The 13,743-nt window shown below is 36.9% G+C and overlaps 7 protein-coding genes across 9 annotated transcripts; 4 read left to right on the top strand and 3 right to left on the bottom strand.

Annotated features, from left to right (window-relative positions):
* The first annotated feature begins 220 nt into the window (after positions 1-220).
* On the top strand, positions 221-2,072 carry LOC105694126 (zinc finger protein 330 homolog). The gene is made up of 6 exons (XM_012414505.3): positions 221-476; positions 546-716; positions 840-1,071; positions 1,170-1,334; positions 1,408-1,488; positions 1,561-2,072. Exons 1-6 carry the CDS (start codon positions 357-359, stop codon positions 1,746-1,748), a joined length of 957 nt encoding a protein of 318 aa, XP_012269928.2. The 5' UTR covers positions 221-356; the 3' UTR covers positions 1,749-2,072.
* Positions 2,073-2,412: 340 nt separating this feature from the next.
* Positions 2,413-3,682, bottom strand: LOC105694129 (signal peptidase complex subunit 3). Its single transcript, XM_012414510.3, has 5 exons — positions 3,374-3,682; positions 3,050-3,123; positions 2,875-2,963; positions 2,689-2,792; positions 2,413-2,612 (listed from the first exon to the last, which is right to left on the bottom strand). The coding sequence occupies exons 1-5, from the start codon at positions 3,514-3,516 to the stop codon at positions 2,483-2,485; spliced, it is 540 nt and encodes a 179-aa protein (XP_012269933.1). The 5' UTR covers positions 3,517-3,682; the 3' UTR covers positions 2,413-2,482.
* LOC105694127 (exosome complex component RRP43-like) lies at positions 3,670-5,227 on the top strand. Its single transcript, XM_012414507.2, has 7 exons — positions 3,670-3,793; positions 3,962-3,998; positions 4,071-4,208; positions 4,292-4,586; positions 4,660-4,780; positions 4,860-4,963; positions 5,061-5,227. The coding sequence occupies exons 1-7, from the start codon at positions 3,777-3,779 to the stop codon at positions 5,186-5,188; spliced, it is 840 nt and encodes a 279-aa protein (XP_012269930.2). The 5' UTR covers positions 3,670-3,776; the 3' UTR covers positions 5,189-5,227.
* Positions 5,217-6,900, bottom strand: LOC105694130 (caltractin). Its single transcript, XM_012414511.3, has 2 exons — positions 6,387-6,900; positions 5,217-6,150 (listed from the first exon to the last, which is right to left on the bottom strand). Exons 1-2 carry the CDS (start codon positions 6,387-6,389, stop codon positions 5,641-5,643), a joined length of 513 nt encoding a protein of 170 aa, XP_012269934.1. The 5' UTR covers positions 6,390-6,900; the 3' UTR covers positions 5,217-5,640.
* A 235-nt stretch (positions 6,901-7,135) lies between these two features.
* On the top strand, positions 7,136-8,928 carry LOC105694128 (proteasome subunit alpha type-1). Its single transcript, XM_012414509.3, has 5 exons — positions 7,136-7,278; positions 7,620-7,870; positions 7,957-8,116; positions 8,199-8,408; positions 8,480-8,928. Exons 1-5 carry the CDS (start codon positions 7,276-7,278, stop codon positions 8,690-8,692), a joined length of 837 nt encoding a protein of 278 aa, XP_012269932.1. The 5' UTR covers positions 7,136-7,275; the 3' UTR covers positions 8,693-8,928.
* Positions 8,929-8,930: 2 nt separating this feature from the next.
* On the bottom strand, positions 8,931-10,872 carry LOC105694122 (lipoyl synthase 1, mitochondrial). Of its 2 annotated transcripts, XM_012414499.3 has the most exons (7): positions 10,727-10,872; positions 10,535-10,667; positions 10,125-10,436; positions 9,890-10,046; positions 9,760-9,817; positions 9,531-9,689; positions 8,931-9,459 (listed from the first exon to the last, which is right to left on the bottom strand). In XM_012414499.3, exons 2-7 carry the CDS (start codon positions 10,595-10,597, stop codon positions 9,090-9,092), a joined length of 1,119 nt encoding a protein of 372 aa, XP_012269922.2. In that variant the 5' UTR covers positions 10,598-10,667; positions 10,727-10,872; the 3' UTR covers positions 8,931-9,089. The 2 variants fall into 2 exon arrangements, with proteins under 2 accessions (XP_012269922.2, XP_048511147.1); XM_048655190.1 differs by having other exon boundaries at positions 10,535-10,785.
* Positions 10,873-10,960: 88 nt separating this feature from the next.
* Positions 10,961-13,610, top strand: LOC105694123 (ubiquitin carboxyl-terminal hydrolase 46). 2 transcript variants are annotated; one of them, XM_012414500.3, is made up of 8 exons: positions 10,967-11,287; positions 11,641-11,721; positions 11,854-12,070; positions 12,159-12,239; positions 12,320-12,612; positions 12,712-12,849; positions 12,919-13,062; positions 13,150-13,610. In XM_012414500.3, the coding sequence occupies exons 1-8, from the start codon at positions 11,285-11,287 to the stop codon at positions 13,255-13,257; spliced, it is 1,065 nt and encodes a 354-aa protein (XP_012269923.1). In that variant the 5' UTR covers positions 10,967-11,284; the 3' UTR covers positions 13,258-13,610. The 2 variants fall into 2 exon arrangements, with proteins under 2 accessions (XP_020706293.2, XP_012269923.1); XM_020850634.2 differs by having other exon boundaries at positions 10,961-11,287; positions 12,712-13,062.
* The last annotated feature ends 133 nt before the right edge of the window (positions 13,611-13,743 follow it).

Genomic DNA, 13,743 nt, shown 5'->3' with positions numbered 1-13,743 from the left:
GTCTATCGTTCCAACCTTCCAACTTTGGTTCCAACCACTTTAGACTTTAGCAAGCAATCTTTAATTTATTAAATAAATTTTAGACGAGAAACTCGAAGCTATTTTGCAAACAAAATGTCGACGGTCAATTTGTTAAAAAGTCGCCAAGGAAGAATCTCGTTCTAGCGACTGCGATTCCAAACTGAATCCGAATGCTGCATGAAACATCGCCTTTACACTAGACTCCCCCTCACAAATAATATAACCTCAGTCCTCTGGGTCTAGCTGGCTGGATTTTCTTAGATTAATTTGGTCAACAAGATATTATAGTTATCATCTTCTTCAGCGCATTTTCGCGTTATAAACAGGCTGTAAAAATGCCGAAGAAGAAGACAGGTCAAAGGAAAAAAGCAGAAAAACAAAAACTGCGACAGAAGGAAATTCGTACTGCTAAAGGTCAAATTGATTTGGCAAAATTTCCTTGCAATGCAATAATGGCAAGTATTTGCAACAGGTTTCTGAATGAAGCGATATATTGTTGTTATTGAAGCCAAATTTTTGTTTAGGAATGTGACAAGTGCAATAGGAAGCAAAAGAGTAGAGCATTTTGTTACTTCTGCCAGAACGTTCAGCGTCTACCCATATGTGCTCATTGTGGCAAAGTGAAATGCATGTTGAAAACCGGAGATTGCGTTATTCGACATGCAGGCGTATTCACTACAGGCCTCGGTATGGTGGTATGTTGGATTTTGATTAGACCAGATTACCTGTATGAGTCATTCAAAATGATTCATCAGAACTGAACAATATTGACGGACTGGTATTCAAATTCTGTGCTGATACTAATTGTGCACATATAGGGTGCAATATGTGATCATTGTGAAGCATGGGTATGCCATGGACGTCGATGTCTCACCTCTCACGCCTGTAGCTGTCCACTGATGGATGCAGTCTGTCAAGAATGTGAGAGAGGTGTTTGGGACCATGGAGGCAGGATATTTAAATGCTGCTTCTGCGACTGCTTTTTATGTGAAGACGACCAATTTGAGCATCAAGCGTCATGCCAAGTTTTGGAATCGGAAAGCTTCAAATGTATTTCACCTTATCATGCACTCGAACTTAACATTAATTTATCATGCAAAATTCTGAATAATATCGATTTCTATGATATCATCTTTGGCATATTTTAGGCCAGTCCTGTAACAAACTCGGTCAATACTCTTGCTTAAGATGTAAGACGTGTTACTGCGAGGATCACGTTCGTAGGAAAGGTTTCAAGTATGAAAAGAACAAACCAATTCCTTGTCCAAAATGTGGATATGAAACTTCTCAGACCAAGGATCTTAGTATGTCCAGTAAGTAACAGCATCACGCCATGAAATTTTTGAAATCAACCATATTTAACAATTATTCGTGCAATCACTACAGCAAGAAGCCATAAATTCGGTCGACAAAATCAAGGGGGAACTTATGATTCTGACGAAGAGGGCAATGGATATGGTTACTATGGTAAGTTTCAATTAGTCCTCCATCGGATGGTTGAATTGGTTTATTATAACTTTCAAAATTCTTTGCATACAGGTAGTACAGCTCATAGCTACGGAGATGAAGTTGAGGATGACGATGATGACGAGGAGAATGATACTTCTGGAGAAGATGAAGAGGAAGATGAAGATGAAGATGAAGATGAGAGCTCAAATGATGACGAAGAAAATACTCCTCAGTCTGATTCCAAAGGCGTTACATCTGATCAAAAAGGCAGCAGTTAGCTGAAGATCTGTAGGTACTTACTTAAGTATAAAGATCATTTGTGTTAGAGATGGGACAATTTGGATGCATTGAAAGGAAGAATGTCTATTTTTCACGTTCAGTTATTGATTTCTTACAAATGTTTTTAATAGTCGACAAATAAATCGTAACGATATATTATGCCACTCAAATGGAACTTGGTCGTGCCTCTACGAGTAGTACCATGCATAGCATCATTGCATATTTTCCTGAATGGTGACTGAAGATAGGTATTGTATTCCTACAGGTGTGGAAACATATGTACCTACTCCAACGATGTAATAAAATGAATCTTATGATCTTTACCCAGTTTTCGTAATGATAAGTCACCCATCCGTAATATAGTAGTGTCGATTAACTTATTGGGACAAGACATTTTTCGGATGATCGGAAATTCGGATAGGGGAATTGCAATATTTCATGGTAACAAAAAATAGAAAAATAAATGGTAGTTCCATCAATATGTCCAATGGATGAAAATGCGAACATCAATACCACTCATTAAAAATAATAGATTGTTGCCAAGTTTAAATAACCACTGCATCATTCGATGATGTAGAATGATGGGTACATTGGTCTAGAAATTTGTGCCCTCCATGTCGATTCGAATTTTTCCTCATCCACTACACATTGCAGACAAATGCATCGCGAGAGTTATTATTTTATTAGATGCAATGAAAAAATTTCTAGAGTGATTTTGTTACTAGATAGAACTCTATACACGGGTAATCGTATACTCAGATGGAAAAGCAAATGTATGAGATCCAGGAGCAGCTACACTTGGTAGCAGCCCAGCATTTGGAATAATATTCCACGATAATGTCAGTGTCACATTCTTGTTACCCCTAAAATAAATATCAACATTACAGCCATACCATTGATTCAATATTGGAATAAATTTTTGCAGAGTTGTCATTGTACCTGAGGCCGTTGCCATCGTCCCAAAAGTAATATTTGGTATTTGTGTTTTTGAAGTCAAGTACAGCGTTATCGCCGCGCAGGACTATCTTGTCCCACAATACTACCTGAAAGTAAACGAGCTTGTTAATGTTCCGGATTAATCTGTTGATAAAGCTTATGGGAATCATTCAGTTAATATTTTCCTACCTGATTAATTTCGTTATTGGCAGTTCGATATTCTGCAGTAAGATACAGAAACAACTGTTTAACATTCCAGTTAAACAGAGGAGTGAGATGTATGATATATTAAGGATAATAAAATGAAAACTAAATTATACAGTTGCGATATGTAGCTGAGATAGACTCAATAATTAAAGGATATCAGTTTGCAAATCGAATGTTAAGAATCCAAGATCATTTTTTTCTCTTGAAGCACTGTAATCTGGTACATTTTTGCTGCAGACAGAAAAAAAAAAGTGAATTTTTTTATGATGAGCGAATATTATCAAGTCACATCAATGAAAAAATTTGGGAACAGCTGGAAGCGTAGATCTTCATAGCAACGTCTAACCTAGAACCAACGCAGGTACATTAAGTGTAGAGTCGAGGGAAAGCAAGTATAATTTGCTGTTGTTCAGTATGTCATCAAATTTTTGATACCACTATATTACGAAAAGATGATCTTTGGAGGAAGGAATTGACTTACACAACAACTTTGACCGTATTCAAATTTGTGGGAGTTCTGTAGTCAATAAAAACAGTGGAAAGAAAGCAGCAAAACGTTAGGCAGGCTGATACACTCAAAGTGTACGCCAGGATGGCATTTCCACGAGTTAAAACTGAATGCATGTCTATTAATTGCACGGTTTTCACTCAGTATAATGTAATTATCAAATAATGTACTCTATTTCGCTTCGTCTTTTAAACTCCACAGGTTATGCCACCTTTCTTCAACGTCATCTAACGAGTCACAGATCGTATTCTGGCCGGGTGTTCCACAACTCGTCAATATCGAAGTCTTCTTATGTGTGTTCTTACCGCGCGTGCACGCACGTGCCATGTCCGTCTACCTTTTCAATTTCGTGTCAAACGAGCATTAGTGAAAAATAATGGCATCTCAGTACAAGTTAGTATGTTTGTATTGAAAACTAGAGGATGTCTGTAACACGTGCAAAGAGTTAAATTGTGTTCTATTAGCGGAGATGGCTGAACGTCTTTGAAAAACCTCAAATATCATTTACATTTTCATCGTTTTGCAATGCATTTAATTCTATCTCTTGCAACTCCCTTTCAGGACTATTCATCCTGTAAAGTACTTGCGAGATTATCTTGTAAGTTCCTCAAACACCGCCTATTCATCCACTGCCGATTACCACAATTATCAAGAATTAAACTTCCAACAGGTGCAAGATATCAGACCAGACGGCAGACAGTTTTTACGGTTCAGACCAGTGAGCGTCAATGTAGGTGCTCTCACTCAGGCGGATAGCTCGGCTATTTTCAAGATTGGTAGTACAACCGTGGTGTGTGGGATCAAAGCTGTAATTACACTCAATTTTATTATTTGTAATCGATGAATCCATTTTATTATGTGAACAGAATCATGGAATATTCACTACTTTAGGAATTGGCAGCTCCAAGACCTGATGCTCCAAATTCTGGCTACTTTATACCAAATGTCGAGCTTTCCCCATTGTGCTCTTTGAAATTCCGACCTGGACCGCCAAGTGATCAGGCTCAGGTGGCATCCAAAATGGTGGATGATATTCTGAGGAATTCAGCTGCTCTGGATTTAACAGAACTATGCATATGCAGCGATAAACTAGTCTGGGTACTTTATTGCGATTTAATATGCATCGATTATGATGGATCTGTTACCGATGCGTGTGTTGGTGCTTTAATGGCTGCCTTGAAAACTTGTGAGAAATCTGTTTTAAATGTAATGAAATTGCTTCAGATGCTATAGCAATAATTTTGAAACTTATATTGCAGTAACTTTACCAGAGGTTCAGTTTAATCCTGAAACTGCAGCCGTAGTTGTAAACAAAATCAATAGAAAAACTTTTTCTCTTAAAAGTTTACCAGTCTCAACCACATTCGCAATATACGATGAGTAAGTATTAATCACTTTTTTATCCCATTTTTTGTTATTTCAATCTTGACATCATGAGATCTTGATAATTTGTAACCAGTCATCTTCTCATTGCTGACCCAACTGATGAAGAAGAGACTTTATCCAAGGGAAAACTATGTTTTGTAATGGATCGGGAAGTCCTATGTGGACTCTATAAGCCAGGCTAGTCAACTTTCCCGTCATACTTGATAATGACTATCATTCATTTCGCAATTCTTGATTGTTACAAGTACACACACTGATGAAAGTTTGTTCATAGGTGGGATATCAATTCCTCAAGATCTGCTGTTTAAAGGTCTTTCAAGATCTAAAAAGAGAGCGGAGCTTATAAGAAAACTCATAGAAGCTGCAACGACACCTTCAGAAAGATCGCAACATATTCATTAAAATCAAAGTCCATAAATAAAACAACAAATTTTCACTCAATTAGTTGTACTATTTTCCACTATACAGCTACCTTTGATGCAAGAACAGGAAATTTCAAAAACAGATAGAATTTTGTTCCTGATAATAAATATTGATTGATTTTCCTGAATACTCAGAAAATGCCATTTTGATCCGATAAAAAAATTTACATCAATAATCTATTAGAGGGTTTTGATCTTATTATCTAATATTACATGTTGGGGCGATGTAAGTTTATTCTCAGACATGAAGCCGCTTTTTGAGCATATGGTCTTATACAACAGAGAAAATAATTTGAAGTTGCTGTAATAGCAGTAGAAAAGACTTGATAGTCTAACTTGGGCAACTTAACGCTATATGGTTTAATGTCTGATTAGTACCTGTCGTAATAACTTAATAATACAAAATGCGAGCTTAAAAGCTGAAGGAAATCTTTAATATAAACAGGTCTTTTTCATTATACGCAGAAATTCTTCTTGTGATATTTCTCCATCTCCATCCCGATCCGCCTCATCTATCATTTCTTGGAGTTCTTCATCTGTCAAATTCTCTCCAAGCTCTCGTGCAACTCTTTTCAAATTTCTGAATGATATTTTACCTGTATCATCATCATCAAATAAACGAAAAGCCTTCAATATTTCCTCTTTGGAATCCTTCTCTGCCATTTTCACTGACATGAGGTTTAAAAATTCTTCAAATGATAATTTTCCAAGACCATCCGGGTCGACATCAGCTATCAATTTTTTAATCTCTTCTTTCTTGGGCTCAAAACCCAAGGCTCTAATCGCCACTTTTAATTCTTTAGTAGCAATCTTTCCCGTGCCATCAGGATCAAATAGATCAAATGCCTCTTTGATATCAGCTTTTTGTTCTTCGGTCAGTTCGAATTTTGGTGTAGTCTTCTTGCGTGTACCACTGTTGATTTGTTTCTTATACGTGGAGCTCTGTAGTTGAACAATTACCCCCAATATTCAAGGTTAGAAATATCACAAGGTAAATCAACTGTATTTAGTGTGATTGTATATATATTAATATCTATAAAAAAGGTTAATCATTGGAAAAGGTGATACAATTCAGGATCAATACAGAATCAAATCAAACGTTGATCGATCACAGATAGTTGCTACAACATTTCAAAAGGAAATTTTAAATGTATCTGTAACTACTAAGTATTATTCACCATATCTCTCGAATGGTATTTCCGCCAAAGATTATTAAATGATGCAGCTTCAAATTGGAACTTTTCACGTTTTAATAGTTGATAACGTGTTGTTTAACAAGCTCAATTAATGCACGGTGTAAATAAAGGTAATAAACATCGGAAGAATCTTGGGTTGCTAGGTAGTCCTGACGACAGTGCAATCATTGGGTAACTATAGTTACTGGTACGTATACAATCGATATGAAAGATGATTCAAGATAAGGAGAAAATATCCGATTGAATTTCAAATTACACATCTCTATCACCGATAACATCATGGTAACTTTATTTCCGGTGTAATCTAGAACCCTACACGTTTGTTGATAAGTGTAATGACATCAAGAGTCCTACTGACAATTTTTCTGACCTCCAAATATGTAGTAAGCCTGTCTATTGTTGTTTCAATAGTAGCCAATTCGAATAATTTTTTTACCACCTTTTGTAGGTCGTTTGTCACGAAAGCATGGTCTAGTCTGCTGTGTAACGGTAATTATTTTATTTATCTCATAAAAAAAATGAAGTTGGATGAATATTTTTAAGATTTCTTCAATATTTTTATTTTTGATTTTTACTAGCATGCGTATTCAGGCGCTCAAAGAAAATGTAGCATCTAAAGAAAATTTGGGATTGCAGACACGAGCGCTGTCATAGGGGCTCTTAATAAACTATTCTCGTACCATCCTCTCCCCAACTCTTGGGGGAACGCGCAATTTCCGAACATTCATGTCATCCTCATGAGTGGTCTGTGGTCTTCATAGCCGCTTGATGACAGTTTACTTTGCGGCAGTTTGCGGTTATCAATTTCTAGTTCCGTTCGAAAAGTTGAGTATTTGTAATATCCAACATCATTTTGGATAATTGATTAAAAATGGTACGTATTGCTTTTCTCTCTTCCGCATCTAATTCAGTGAACTCAAATCATTGGATGCAGCATTTTTTGCCTCGTCATTTACCTGAATATTTGAGAATTTCTCTATACAAAGTTAAGTTGAACTGGATCATACCTTGACTAGAACCGATAAACATACCGAGTCCTGACCTACTTCGAATCGAATCTGCTGTTTTTTTACTTTTGTTCGGCTTAGATAGGTTAAGTCATCTGGACTTTCAAACACATTGTCCAGTCTTCAAAGCTGCTGTTCAAGTCAATGGTAGCAGAAAAATGACAAGATTAGCTACTCTTAACCATTGCCATGGTTTTGTTTTTCAAAGTTCCGAAATCAGTACGACAGCGATGTGACAGTATGGAGTCCACAAGGCAGATTGCATCAGGTAGAATATGCCATGGAAGCGGTCAAGCAAGGTTCGGCGACAGTAGGGCTCAAAAACAAAACTCATGCCGTCCTGATTGCCTTGAAGAGAGCTTCTTCTGAACTATCTGCGTACCAGGAAAAAATTATTCCTATTGATAGTCACATGGGTATCACTCTTGCCGGCCTCACAGCCGACGCTAGAATGTTAAGGTCGGTTGTCATTGAAAACAATTGATGCATATCTAATATTTTTATAAGTATGCTTGACCTTAACTGCCTTTTTGTTATTTTTGCAGTCGGTACATGCGAACCGAATGTCTCAACTACAAGTATTCGCACGACTCTGTCCTTCCTGTAAGTCGCTTGATCTCAGCCTTAGGCAATAAGATGCAAACCTGTACACAAAGGTATGACAGACGTCCGTATGGAGTAGGACTACTTGTTGCTGGATATGATGTAAGGCACTCTATTCTCATGAAATTAATTATGTATCGGAACAGATGTTCCACAAAATTTGCGTTGAACTTTTCTCCTGTAGGACCAAGGACCACATATCTTCCAAACGTGTCCATCTGCCAACTACTATAACTGTAAAGCAATGGCCCTTGGATCACGCTCTCAGAGTGCTCGCACATATTTGGAGAAACACCTCTCTGAATTTCTGTCTTGTGATCTGGACGAGATCGTCAAACATGGACTTCGGGCTCTGCGCGACACGTTACCCAATGAAGTTGATCTCACCATCAAGGTATTCTTCTTCAATCTGGCCTTTTCTCCAAGCATGCACGATAATGTCCTGAAATGTTTGACATTTTTCAGAATGTGTCCATCGGCATTGTTGGAAAAGAGATCCCATTCAAAATTCTTGATCAAGCTGCGACAGCGGTCTACTTATCTGCAATTGAGGGAGATGAAAAACGATTGAGAGGCCCTGGTGGTGTGCCGGATCAAGATGGCCAACCCCCTCAACCACCTCCATCCGATGAGGGACCACAAGACCCCCGACCAGCCGTAGCCATGGACACGGAGTGAATTATGTTGCAGTGTCAAAGTTTTCTTGTAACACTTTTCATTGAAGACACTGTCAATAATATGATAATAAAATTATACTTTCTACTACAAGCTATGATTACACAGCTACAAATAACTCGTTCTTGCTCTTACCCGATATTACGGGGTTTTAGACATTTCGGGCAATAGCGATACCGTCTTTGAACATACTTTGTAATAATGGTATGATGAGGAAATAAAATAAGGCGTTACCAAAATCTTAATAACAATTTTGCAGCAATCCTGAAATTTATAATTTGGTGAATGAGATTCATCAAACACGCCGTTGCATTCGATTCCTGTACATATTTAAGTATTAGCAGTAATTATTCTTCTATTACATTCTACACATACAACGAATTTAGGTACGATTTGATGACTACGTTGATGCATTTTTTTGAACATCATTCGCCCGTCGTGACTTCAAGATATTCGTCAAAAAAAATTCCCCAGCCTTATACGAAGAACGTACTAATGGACCACTTGCGGTGTACAGAAAACCCAATTCATTTCCTATGTTTTCCCATATTCTAAATTGCTCCGGTGTGACATATTCTACAACTTTCAAATGACGTTTTGTTGGTTGCATGTATTGCCCAAGAGTCAGAGCATCAACTCCAGCTGTACGCAAATCTCTCATAGCTTGTTCAATTTCTTGATCCATCTCACCCAATCCCAACATGATTGAAGATTTGGTTATCAAGTTAGGGTTGCACTTTTTAGCACCTTCTAGAACACTCAGCGACTGTCTGTTGATCAATGAAGGAGGTTAAAAAAATGTGGAACGGTAGTAAAGTCTGGCAATATTAGTAGGACTTACCTATAGTGAGCTCGCCTGTCTCGAACGTAAGGTGTAAGTCGTTCCACAGTTTCGATATTGTGGGCAAACACATCTAATTTTGATTCCACAATCTTCCTGATGGATTCTTGATCTCCTCTGAAGTCAGGAACCAAACATTCCACAAGTATATCTGCCCGTCTGTAGGGAATTATGAAAATAATCAAAAAGTATAAAAAGTTGCAAATATGATCTAATAGACGACAACTACCTTTTTTTGATTTCTACAACAGTGGCAGCTATGTGACCTGCTCCTCCATCTGCCATATCTGCAATAGTTTCATTTATAACATGTGATATCGATTACACAAATATACATGTATATGAATGCAAATAATGACCATCTCGATCAACCGATGTCAAAACAACATAGTCCAATCCCCAATCTGCAATAGCAGTTGCAGTATTAACTGGTTCATCCCGATTTGGGGGTTGCGGGGCTCTAGAAGTTTTTACAGAACAAAACCGACAACCTCGGGTGCAGGTATCTCCCATTAACTATGAACAAAATATTCTTTGTTGGCACTTAACTGAATTGCACAACAGGCACAACTCATAATGAGAAATCCTATCTACCATGATAGTAGCAGTTGCAGTGCCATGTTCACCTCCTCCCCAACATTCTCCAATATTAGGGCATCGTGCCTCTTCACATACAGTGCTTAAGTTCAGCTTTCGTAGTTGTGATTTTAGCTGGCTGTAATTTGTACCTATGGGGATTTCTGTTTTCAACCACGGCGGAAGGCGGAGGCGAGTCTTTTCACCCTTTTCTAATTTCAATTTGCCCTCATAAGGCTCTTTGGTTCCCAAAACAAAATCATCAAGCGATGGCCCATCGGCCAACTTTACAGAAAATTCAGTCCTACCGTCCTCTTTACATTTCATACACTGTAATTATAAATGATAAAATTGGGTCATTATGCAATAGACGTGAATAATAAATTTGTCATCCAACTATAGCTATCATTTTTAAATAAGTTGCTTACATTCGTACGAAAATATACCGCTCCAGAACTTTTCAGGTACGAGGCACGTACTAATCTCAACATTTTTTTAGACTCAGCAGAAGTTACGTGACATGTTTTAATTATTGTGGTTACTTGACATAGCCATACACAGCTGCAAAATACAAATAACCTTGAACAATGCTACGAATCTATCAGCGAAACACATCTAACCTTTAGCTATCAACATGACAGGAGACGTCACGCGTTTTCGTCCGCTACTGTAAATTTCACTTGCACCTAAGTCCATGAAAATAACAAAGATGAGAAACTGTCTGCGATAACATTTTTTGCTGTGTTGTCGTCTGGATAGCGATTTTTGTCTCTATTTTCGTGTTCATCAGTAGAGTAATTTTTAAAATGGGTTTGTGAACAGTCGAGATCTGAGTCTCACATTAACAAGCGTTGTAGGTGTCGTACACGACGGCCTGTTTTATCTAGTTTATCTTGTGTGTTGCAGTGGAATAGTAATTTTTTAAAATAAGTGTGCAAGTACAATCAATTATTAGAAATTATTGTGTGTTAAACACAATACGATTATTTTTCTCGATTACATCATATCATTCTAGAATTGTAGGGGTATTGAACGCATGTTTTCTGTTGTGATTGAAAATGGTTCGTTCAGTGGTTTAATTGATAAACGTGCAAATTGTTATACGATGGGGCTTACGCTTACATCAGAAGGTGTACTGAGCTCTCGTCGACATTCTGTTGATATTATCGAATCATAAAATGGTACGTTAATGCGAAAATTATCCTTTCACAGATAGATCAAAAGATAACCTCGTCAAATGTTATCTTCCGCCAATCCAATTTGACTTGTTCTTATACCGCTAATCGTAAAAAATAATTATTCAATCATTTCCTCCTATGTACTAGTTGAAATATGCGAATATAAACAACAAATTTTAATTTTTTAATAGTTTTAGAATATTCAACCACTTTTGTAGCATATCACAGCCATTTATCTTGCATAAAGTTTTGCCATGTACCATTATTGTGAAGATCTCTTGCTGATAAGAAATCTGGTTGAACCTTATCTTTTGTCAAGTATTCCAGAAATATTTCTGAGTATTGTAAAATTTCAGGGTGCGAATATATCACAATTAGAACGAGATATCGGCTCTGATCAATTTCCTCCCAACGAGCATTATTTTGGCTTAGTAAATGTGAGTATTAGTGTCTGATAATATATCCTAATAACTGGTTTCATTTTTTCAAACTATCATTGACATTTCTTTTTTTTTTGTATCTTTAAGTCCAAGATGCCTCAACGTATAATTGTTTTTTTTTTTTAACAGTTTGGAAATACATGCTACAGTAATTCCGTGCTGCAGGCTTTGTATTTTTGTCGTCCATTCAGAGAGAAAGTGTTAGAATACAAGGCCCGAAACAAGCGAACCAAAGAAACATTGCTAACATGTTTAGCAGATCTCTTCTACAGTATTGCCACCCAGAAAAAAAAAGTTGGATCAATCGCTCCAAAAAAATTTATTGCTAGATTGAGAAAAGAAAAAGGCAAGTTTACAACAAAGGTCTTACCTACATAGCCACTGGACTAAAAATTTTTTTTTACCGTTTGAATCGTTTCGTCTGGTTCTTACAGAGGAATTTGACAACTACATGCAACAAGATGCTCACGAGTTCCTTAATTTTCTGATAAATCACATCAATGAAATCATACTTGGTAAGTACCGCTTTGGGGAGTTAGTATTGCGAGAACTCTAGAAGTTTGAAAAATCACAGAGACTTGACATTGGGTTTTAGCTGAACGAAACCAAAGTAGGCTTGCTGGTGGAAAAGGTGGAGCTGGGGATCCAGGATCCCTACCAGAGCCAACATGGGTGCATGAGATTTTCCAGGGTATTTTAACATCGGAAACTCGTTGTCTGAATTGCGAGACAGTGTCAAGTAAAGATGAGGATTTCTTTGATCTGCAAGTGGATGTTGATCAAAACACTTCAATCACTCATTGCCTGAAATGTTTCTCTAATACCGAGACTTTGTGCAGTGACAATAAATTCAAGTGTGATCATTGTAGTAGTTATCAGGAGGCTCAGGTACTGGAAACTTTGATTATATTGTCATTAACCTACAGTATAAGAATTAAATTTTACTCTAAGGCACTGTATTTACTGTGTTTTTCTCTTCTTCTTCAGAAACGCATGAGGGTGAAAAAGCTTCCAATGATATTGGCTTTGCATTTGAAAAGATTCAAATACGTAGAACAATATAATCGACACATTAAAGTTTCTCACAGAGTAGTCTTCCCGTTGGAGCTAAGGCTCTTCAACACTGTGAGTAAAAGAGTATGTAAATCTAATATATGTATATCGTGTACTATTCGAAGAATTCCTTCATTACAGAGCGACGATGCTGTGAATCCAGATAGATTGTACGATCTAGTAGCTGTGGTAATACATTGCGGCAGTGGTCCCAACAGGGGCCATTATATTTCTATTGTTAAGAGCCATGGATTTTGGCTCCTTTTTGACGATGATATGGTAGATGTAGGTTTCAGCCATGGATGATATTCTGTAAATCAATACCTCCTGTAACAAAAATTGCGACCATTAATTCGTACATAATGCTTTCAGAAAATAGATGCTGCAACGATAGAAGATTTTTATGGGCTCACATCCGACATCCAAAAAAGCTCGGAGACGGGCTATATATTGTTTTATCAATCGAGAGATTGTAGCTAGAAATTGACTTCTAGTTTAGCAATTTTAGATTTTAACACGAATGATGATGATGCGTGCGAATTCATGGATGTTTAATTAGTATGATAAGGGACCGTTTATGTTATTCGTCAGATTTAAGAAATTTGTTGTCCAACATCTTTACAGAGTTGGAACGTTAATCCCTTCCATTGGTTATTTGAAAAACGTATAAAGATATACCGAAGTCGTGAGATCAATGATATGCCAGGAATCAATATGAGTATTTATTGCAATTAGAAGCAATCAGGAAATGTTGATATAAGGTCTATTTATTTTAATTATGTACTACTTAGAACTAGTCGAACTGAAAGTAAAATGGTAAAAGCTAAAAGAAATCCTTATTGTAAACTATTACCTTTGTTTGTATCGTTTCAGTGATATTTAAAATTAAAATATTAAAGGCGCTAGTATATATTATTTGAATGTAAAGATATATGACTGATAATAAAAAAGAAATATTGCTACTGG

This window comes from Athalia rosae, chromosome 5, assembly GCF_917208135.1.
Source record: "Athalia rosae chromosome 5, iyAthRosa1.1, whole genome shotgun sequence".
NCBI classification, from domain to species: domain Eukaryota; kingdom Metazoa; phylum Arthropoda; class Insecta; order Hymenoptera; family Athaliidae; genus Athalia; species Athalia rosae.
This window is presented reverse-complemented; position numbering and strand designations above follow the sequence as displayed.